This window comes from Capra hircus, chromosome 10 (genome assembly GCF_001704415.2).
Source record: "Capra hircus breed San Clemente chromosome 10, ASM170441v1, whole genome shotgun sequence".
In the NCBI taxonomy this organism is placed as follows: Eukaryota; Metazoa; Chordata; class Mammalia; order Artiodactyla; family Bovidae; genus Capra; species Capra hircus.
The window spans coordinates 16,859,001-16,868,115 of NC_030817.1; the positions used below are offsets into that span (position 1 = coordinate 16,859,001).

The 9,115-nt window shown below is 45.1% G+C and overlaps 1 protein-coding gene across 1 annotated transcript; it reads right to left on the reverse strand.

The window, feature by feature from the left end:
- On the reverse strand, positions 2,386-8,908 carry EIF2B2 (eukaryotic translation initiation factor 2B subunit beta). The gene is made up of 8 exons (XM_013967316.2): positions 8,666-8,908; positions 8,441-8,561; positions 8,132-8,280; positions 7,055-7,218; positions 6,343-6,438; positions 5,294-5,431; positions 4,215-4,281; positions 2,386-2,940 (listed from the first exon to the last, which is right to left on the reverse strand). Exons 1-8 carry the CDS (start codon positions 8,826-8,828, stop codon positions 2,783-2,785), a joined length of 1,056 nt encoding a protein of 351 aa, XP_013822770.1. The 5' UTR covers positions 8,829-8,908; the 3' UTR covers positions 2,386-2,782.

Genomic DNA, 9,115 nt, shown 5'->3' on the forward strand with positions numbered 1-9,115 from the left:
TTCAGTTTTTCTTGGTAGAGTATTTTTCAGAGACTTCTCTTAGGAGGCTATATTAGGAATTTCTGTTCCTTATTTGAGTTCCAGGAACTTGTGCCTTTCCTGCCCGCTGTCCAAATTGGAAGATACAAACCGTGGGAAAAAGTGTCTTTACAAACTCTATGGAGTGATCTAACTCAGTTTATTTAGCATATTCAGGAAGACTTTCATGTCCATGGAATCCCTGATTAATTCTAAGCTACCACTGTTTTTAAATGAGCTTCTTCTGAGTTCTGCTGCAAAGGCAGGGGTGGGAAGCAAGTTCAAACAAAGGCTGACAGGTAGTAAGCTGACATGAACACCTTGGTGTCCCCCTGCTTAGATCCGGTTCTCCCTTTCCAATATTTACTCTTCCTCAAGCAGGAAAAGGGAGAGAGATAAATAGAAAAGCGAGGTATATAAATAGCATAGTGGGATTTACTTAATTGAAGTTCTAAAGTCTAAAGAATCCACATCTGTGCAGCTTTGTTGCAGGCACTGTAAGAGCTGGCCACAGAGACAGCAAGCCTCTACCCTGGTAACCTTCGTCCATCTCAGGGATGCCTGGGAAGGATGCTGGTGCTAATCTTAGACCCAGAGACTAAGATGCACAAAGGACAAGTATCATAACACACTCCCAGAAACAGATTTAAATTCCTTCTGCTCTTCCTCCAGAGCAGTCGTATCCAGGCGAGCCGCTGTTAGGATGGGTGCCTTCAAAGACTGCTCGAAACGGGTAGCTACAAGCCTCTTTACCGAGAAAGCATGTGGTCTTAGATGTTTTAAGAAATAATTGACAAGAAAGACCTGCATGAGCCAGGCTCTTCTGGGTCAGAGAGCTTTCAGGTCAATCCTTTAGACTGACTCTCATCAGTCTTGTCTTTTCCCTCTCTCAGGGAAGACAAGAGTCCGAAGGCAAAGATCTGCCCACATCAAGCAGGATCAGAGTAGAGGCCTTTCCCTCATTGTCTACCTTCTGGCCAGTGTTTACCAAAACACAAATATCAAATCACCTGGTAAAATCCCTTGAGATGCTTGTTAAACATGCAGATTCCTAGAACTTCCACCTTCTGCCTCATAGACACTGCTGCCAGAGGTTGACTTTGTGACAAGCATCCCAGGTGAGGGGTTCCCTTGCACACTCGGGGGATCTTGGCCCTGAGAAGTTTGCTTTGCACCATGCTTCCCAAACATGGCATCCAGATCATCTGACCTGAAGAGGTTTTTTGCAAACATAAATCACTAAAGTAGCACACATGAAGAATAGAAACAATATCCTAAATAAATATCCTAATAAAATCTGCTTGCCACTGTTTGGTGTTAATTCTTCCAAGATTTTTATCCTGTGCATCCACATAATTTGTTTTAAGGAGCCAAGGGTCATTTCATGCAGATTGCTCTGCAGCTTGGTTTTTTCCCCAGCTTGTTTTTGGTTAATAGAATATAAAATAGACTTGCTTATAAATCCATCCCATGCATTAACACAAGGGTCACAACTCAGATGCCCATAAGGATTCAGCAGACAATATAAATGAGTTTTGTGAACCTGGCTTGGAATTGCAGAAAATGGGGTTTCCTATTTACTAGAATTAGAAGCTATCCACCTATAGTCAAATTGTTGCCATTTGGGAGTGCAGGCCCAGAGTTCACCAACTCTTCAGGAGACGGAAGAAATCTGAATTCATTTAATGTATAACATCCAGATTTTAAAATACTGGTAACTAATTCAAATTAAATACCAGATGAATCAATCAAAATGTCTTTAATCCAGACACTGATCTCAAGTCACTTTTTGAAACCTCTACTGCAATGTATATATCATCAAGTAGATCACATTTATAAACCTTTCTTGTTTTTAACTAACAGAATCCAAAATGCTATATTGCTGGACCCATAGGCTGTGACATTACAGCTGCTACAACGGACATTCTTGCCTATGTCTTTCTGTGCTTGCAAAAATAAATCTAGAAGGTTGAAATTGCCCTGGAAAAGGTTGTACCAATTTGCAATTCTATTAATAGTACATGAGGGGGTCCTTTTCCGGGACGCTCAAAGAATATTCCCAGGACACTCTAAGCCAACCCAGAGATCAGACGCAGTAGGTCTGAGATGGAGGCTGAAATTGTATATTTTCTTAAGCTCCCAGATGATTCTGATGATCAGTGATTTTGGAACCACTGTCTTGGATTATTAACGAGTTGTTTGGGACCATTTCCAGTGAGTTATAAAGGAAATCATAAATACTTTCATCTGAATTTCTGTTTTAGGCTGTTACCTCTAATTACTGTCCTCTGTGAAAACAGCAAAGGGTTCTGCTGCTGCTCTTTCAGGCAGTTCAGTCGGAGCAGAACAATAAATAAACCAACTCAGGAACCTTCAAGCAGCTTTTATTGGCACGGCCTTGGAAAAGGTGTGGCAGTCATTTCTGAGCAAAAACCTGTAGCCCAGCAAGTCTTCGGTGTCGTGTTTAAAACACCACCGAACGGGAAAGTTTAAGTTCCTGAAACAGACGCTCCAAGTCACTAAAAGGCTCCAAAATCAAGAGATCAAGTCCAGCTGGCTCTGTAAGATCCGAGAGGCAAAGAACAGTCCTGAAGATGCATCCCAGTTATGGGATGACCAAAATGGCAGGAAACAGTATCAGGTTTTCCAAGGCTGACTCTTGTTTGCTCCCCCATTACAAGGAAGATGCATTTCAGTCGTGGCACAGAAATCTCCTCTCTGTTCTGTGTTTGCCTAAGCAGCTTCTGCTTAGGATGAGTGGTGGTTATAGGACGTGATCGTCAGGATGGTAGAGTTCACTCATCAGGCGGTAGATGTAGGACGGTGCATTCCCACCAATGTTGGAGATAAACAGAGTAATGAGCTCTGGAGGGACGTAGTCAAACACGGGGCAATGGACACTGACCTTCTCCAAGATATCCCCTGAAAGGCAATCACATGAGCTAAAGACAAAACCGAGGCTCCTGTTCTAATAAGTATCTCATGGATTCTAGGCTCAATAACACAGGGATACTTGCCACCCCAAGAAAGGGAAGCTGTAGCAAAATACAAACCAGAAGAAAAGATGTCAGATCATGATCTGCCCTGTGTTTACGACTCTCCAATACTTTCCCATAGAAAGGCAGAAAAAGTTTCAAATTAGGGATTGCAGCCGTCAAGATTTGGGCCCTCCCCACCGCACTACACTATAGTCTGTATTGCTCTCCCTCTTGCTCATTACTCTCCAGCCACATAGCCATCTTTTTCCACCTGGCTAAGCATGTACCTAACTCAGGTCTTTTGCACCAACATCTGGAAAACTCTTTCCTTCACTTTCACGTGGCAGGCTCTATTCCTTCAGGAATCAGCTGAAATGCCATCTCATTAAGTCCCTTCCCCAGTCTAAGGTAGTCCCCTAGTCACTTTCCATCATATCATCCGTATTTTCTTCCTAACACATTCCATGCCCTGACATATTCTTGTCTGTCTTTTGCAACATGATGCAAACTCTGGGGGAGCAGGGCCCATCTGTGTTAATCACTGTTATATCTCTAGTGCCTGAAATAGTGCTGGATACACAGTGGGTGCTCAAGAGTCATAAATCTTTCTTGAAAAAATGAATGTTTGAATAAATGGTGAAGTTATTAAATTTCCAAGAAGAATAAGCACTCCAAGTACTATGTTTTGCTCCCAGAGGATGTTAAAGACCATGCAAACTGTTGATGAGGCAGCAAGCTCACTGAGCAAAGTTGCTGCCTTCAGAAGAAGACAGAGAAAAGGTCCCCAACACACACAAGTGTCCAGGATACGGGTGAGTTTTATAAGTAACATTTCAGAGCCTGCTTCCTTTGGCAGTCACATCACCAAAATGACTCCCTGCAGCAACCAAAATCAAGTACACTTTCTGACTGGGCTGTTGCCTGTATCTCAGACAACTTACAAAGCCAATCCCAGTCAATGTTGGGTGATCCAACCCTCTATGGCCCCCATAACTCAGCTAAAATATATTAGTTTCAGAAGAAAATGAACATGGATTAGGTCAGGTTCACAAACACTCTAAGTTGCTAAAAAGAACAGTCCCCACAAGAAGTATGACTAATGAAACACAGCCCAACGACATTCAATCCCATTGACCACCAAAAGACCAAAACAAACATATACAAAAATCCAAAACACACCAACTGCGTGTGCCATACACATTCAAGCAACTTCTGTACCTTCTGTGAAAGGCAGGACTTCTTCAGGAGCCACAAACTTGTGAAATGAATCTTCTTCATTGGGGAACTGGAAAAGGAAAAATTAGGAAGAAAAAAAGAGAGATCTGACATTTTGACTTTCAGGTATACACCCAAGAGAAATAAAAAGACATCCAGACATTTGATTACAAAGGCTTATTGCAGCATTATTTACAAAAGCCAGAAGGTAGAAATAACCCAGATACTCATCAACAGATGAATGGATGATTAAATTGTGGTATATCCATACAACAGAACATTATTCAGTCACAAAAAAGGAACAAAGTACGTGCTATAACTCAGATGAGCTCCCCAAATATTTAGAAATCAGAAATATTTTGTCCATAATATATGACTCCTTTTATGTGAAATGTCAAAATTAGGCAAATCCATAGAGACTCAAAGCAGACTAGCAATCACTAGGAGATGGGGAGAAGAAAGAAGGGAGTGATTACTTAATGGGTACAGAGTGTTTTTCAGAGATGATGAAAAAATTCCGAAACTAAAGAGTGGTAGTTGCACAATGCTGTGAATGTACTAAGTGCCACTTAACTGTACCTTTTAAAATGGTTACTTGTGTGTTATGTGAATTTCAGTCCAATTTTTTAATAAGTAGACACCTATAGATAGGTTATTATCTTCAAAGCACGTAGTTTCTATCACTGGTAAAATGACTCTTTACTTAGTAACTGCTTGTGTTCAGGCTACAGAATACAGTCCCTGGAACTATGACAAATAAAAACCAATTCTATGTTTCTAGTTTCAACTTGCTTGGCATTTTCAGAGATGGTCAGGGTGACGGGGGAGTGGTGGCAATGTAGACAAAGGGCCTTCCCCAACTACATATTATCCTGCCCTTACAATGTTGACCTCCTGAAGCTGAAAGGTTGTAACTATCAATGGCTCTTCCTGGATCAAGACTACTGTGGCCTTTTCCAGTCTCCACTGGGTCTAATCCATTGAGTAAATGCAGATAAAGAGAAGTCCCAGAGAGAGAAGGCTGAAGGTTAAAGAGTTCAAACCTATACTTCCTTCTGTTGGCTAGAGACAGACAGACATACCTGTGGGGAAAGCTTGAACATAGGAGCACAGACGATGAGTGGGGTAGAATGGTGTTTTGCTGCCAGCGCTAGAGTATGAGTTCCTGCCACAGCTCGCAGGGCACCGTTGGCCAGGATGGTCTTAGTGCCAATGATCACCTTTGGGACAGGAAGAAAGAAGCGAGCCATCCTGAGAACAGAGCCTTCAACAGGCCATTGGACATGAGCGCCTGAATGCTTAGCCCTAGTCTTGGCGTCCTGCAGGGGGTGGGGGTGGGGGGTCAAAGACCAGTAGAGGGAAAGGGATTCTAGGTTCAGACCACAAGTTCTAGCATAAAAGTGGATTCCCAAAGGAAAAATGAACACAGTACAGGACAGAAAACTGCAGTGTTTACTGCTCTTAGCCCTGTCTTCCGTGGAAATCTATCTGCCACACCTCCTGAGAAATGGGAAGCCTTTCTTCTAACATCCACCACTACCAAGCTCTCTGAGCAGAAGTGGGCAGCTCTCTATCAAATCCCTAACATGCTGACAAGATTAGCTTAGTCCCATTTCATTCCTTTCAGTCCTTTAACCAAAATGAGGTGCCTCCAAGGGAGGACAGAGAAGGAAATGACAACCCACTCCAGTACTCTTGCCTGGAGAATCCCATGGACGGAGGAGCCTGGTAGGCTGCAGTCCAGGGGGTCGCTAAGAGTCGGACAGGACTGAGCGACTTCACTTTCACTTTTCACTTTCATGCACTGGAGAAGGAAATGACAACCCATTCCAGCATTCTTGCCTGGAGAATCCCAGGGACAAGGGAGCCTGGTGGGCTGCTGTCTATGGGGTCACACAGAGTCGGACACGACTGAAGCAACTTAGCAGCAGTAGCACCCAAGGGAGGAATAAAGAGGGGGGATCAATATTAACAGAATAAGAGATTTAAAAGATCCATGTATGTGTTTTCAAAAGGTACTAGAAACTGTCCTCTCCTCTTATAGATATTGGGGCCAGGGAGGGGGGCAGATATTAATATTTTAACATATAATCTTCATAAATTTGACATAATATAACCCAAATATACCCACCTTGTTGACTCTTGACATAACAGCAAAAATGGCAGCATCAGTCATGACCGTTGTCTCAATACCTGCTTTGGACAAATTGACTGCCATCTCATGACCCTGCATGTGGAGAGAAAGGCTGATGCTGAGAGGAAGAGTAGGGGAGAGAGAAAGAGCTTTCAAACATCACTGGATCTGGGGGACTGGGTGACACTGGCCGTATCCAACGTGCAACTTCCAACAGGCAACTAACTCATCTGGTAGGTGTTCTCTGAGAAGCGGCAGGAAGCCCAGGGGAAGCTAATTAATGCTTATTACTCCCCAGCACTGCTGGGACAGGCACAGAACTGGAAATACAACTTGCTTGTGTAACTGGGCAGAGCACACAGGACAGCTCCTGGCTCATTATTTTACAACATCCTTGCATCCTTACATATTTCCTTTCTGGAGACCTATTATTTACCTGAAGACTGAGTGGGGTCAGACCAAGCATTGGTCATCCCCAAGGTCATTTACCCTATTCTGATTTCTGAAAGAACTAATATTTATCTTTTCTTGGGCCAAGTAGTTCACTCAACTTCCTTAAATGAATATTTTAAGAATGTTCACAGGATCCACAACGTGAAATTCTCTTAAATGTTTTACTCTATTCCTCAATGTTTAAAATGCATTAATTCAAAGATGGCATTATTCTCTCATTTTAAAATTTTCTTAGCAGCTCTAGCAGTCCCCATACCTGACAGAAAGGTGCACACTCTGCAACGATGACATGGAATTTCCTCTTTCGGGCAGCCTCTTTGAGGAATGCCTCCACCGTGCGGGAGAAGCCGATGGTCATGATGACCTCATTGGAGTGGATGTGCTCCAGAGCCTGGGCTGCGATGTTCTCCGTTGTCCCTTCTGCAAGAAGCCAGTTTTGCATGGAAAATATGACACAGTCATGCTACAATACAGACTTGTGAGAGAACAGAAAGGGATGTGTGCCGTTTTGTACAATGCCCATCTAGCAGAGCCTGGTAACACATGGTCAATGGACTAAATGTGAAATGTCCTATTTCCTTAAAAGCCTCCTCCCTCCAGGGTTTTCTATCTCCCAAGCTCTCAGCCTACCCTCTTGCCCTACTCATCAACTTACTCCCCTCACCTCTACCCCGCCCAAAACTAGTTCTTTACAACTGACTTTGAAGACAGTGAATTTAGGCAAGAAATGCCCCATCTGGGAAATTTGAAAGTGCTGAGAGTAGGGTAAACAGAGTTTCCCTCTAAAAGAATTCCTCCTCCAAAAGGTGGCCACAACGCCTCCACGTGACAGGGAGGACACAGAAGAAAAATAGGGGAGGAATTTGGAAGAAGCAGCTCAGTGCACAGACAGACCCAGTTTCTTCCTTTCCCGGAAACACTGACGGAAATAAATATCTGGCCTCCTAGGTCACAAAGATAGGGGGGATAGAAGTGGCTTGTGTGTATGCATATGGGTATGTATGTGTGTGTGTCTGTAAAATTTCAAGAAGTTTAGTGAAAAAGGGTTTATCAACTGTGGTTTTCAGAGGTTCATCTTAAAAATAAAAGCTCTTCCCAAACAGTCTCTGCCACGGTGGATTTGCAGTAGATAAGGGGTCAGTCTGTAAGGAAATGTAGAAAGGGTTATTTTAGTCTTGCCACCTATTCCAATCATTCTTAATCCAGATGAGGGCAAACCTCTGAGAACCAGAAGACTGGTTATCGTCCAGCTCTGCTTATGAACAACTTCCAAGGTCTTCTGTTCCCTCATCTGCCTGCAACTTGTCCTGTCCACCTAAGGATCAGGACTCACCCAGTTCCACCAGCAGCTCATTAATTGCCTCAATGATGTTGGACTGGAGTTGAGCATAATGGGAACGGAAATCCTCGCTCAGGCCCCCGGATGTCAAGAGTTTGTGCAGAGACTCCTGCTGATCGCTCTCGTCGCTGCGTCCATGGAGTCTACGAAGGCAACAAGACCCAAAGGAGTTGGGGGAAGAGATGTGGTCGTTTAAGTAACGACAGCTGCTCAGCTCCAACAAAGGCTCCAAGCAGGGAGAGAGAGGGGCCCGTGCAAAACGCTTCACTGGGCCCAAGCCCCGGTCCAGGACGTGGGCCTGACCTGCCATACTCCTCCCGGATGATCCTGAGCACTCTCCGCACCATGTTGCCCACGGTGGTCTCTGAGGGTTGCGCGGCCGTCATCCTCCGGCCTTCTCTGCGGATCAGTTCCATCAGCTCCCCTACCGCCCAAAGAGAAAAGGTGAGCGCAAGAAGGGCGCAGCGTGGGGCCTGGGCGACTTTCCGCCCGGGGATCGGGATCAGAAAGGGGCGAGGCCTGCCTCACCTGCATTGCTCCAGCGGTGGTCCGTGATGATGCGGCGAAGCAGCCCCAGAGTCTCCCGGGCCATGTCCTCGGAGCTGCGCTGCCCGCCGCCCCGCTTCAGCGCCTCCACGAAACCCTCGATCCTCTCGGACAGCTCCGAGCCCTTGGCGGCTGCCCCTGGCATCGCGAAAGAAGCCTCCTTGCCGGCGGAATCCACACCTGGCAGACTTCCGAGCTTACACTTCCGGGGCAGGAGAGGTCGGCTTCCGCTCTGCTAGGAAAAAAACTCTCGCTTGGGAGAAGACTGGGCCACGCCCCTCGCTGCTAACTCCCGCCCCGCCCCTCCCCCCCACCTGACAGAGCCAATCAGACTCTTGGAACCCGATGTGTTGCGTTTACCGCCAAGCGTCCGCGCCTCAGAGGTTGGAAGGCTGGAAGTGTCTTTTCTTGGCTTCTCGATCGCTGAAGACC

Bases quoted from the DNA above. Each gene is read 5' to 3' on its own strand.
- EIF2B2 (XM_013967316.2), bottom strand. From the start codon at position 8,828: ATGCCAGGGGCAGCCGCCAAGGGCTCGGAGCTGTCCGAGAGGATCGAG. The intron at 6,439-7,054 runs GTATGGGGACTG...CTCCACATGCAG, and splicing joins AGTGTGCACCTTTCTGTCAG to GGTCATGAGATGGCAGTCAA. The intron at 2,941-4,214 runs GTACAGAAGTTG...ATTGCCTTTCAG, and splicing joins AGTCCTGCCTTTCACAGAAG to GGGATATCTTGGAGAAGGTC.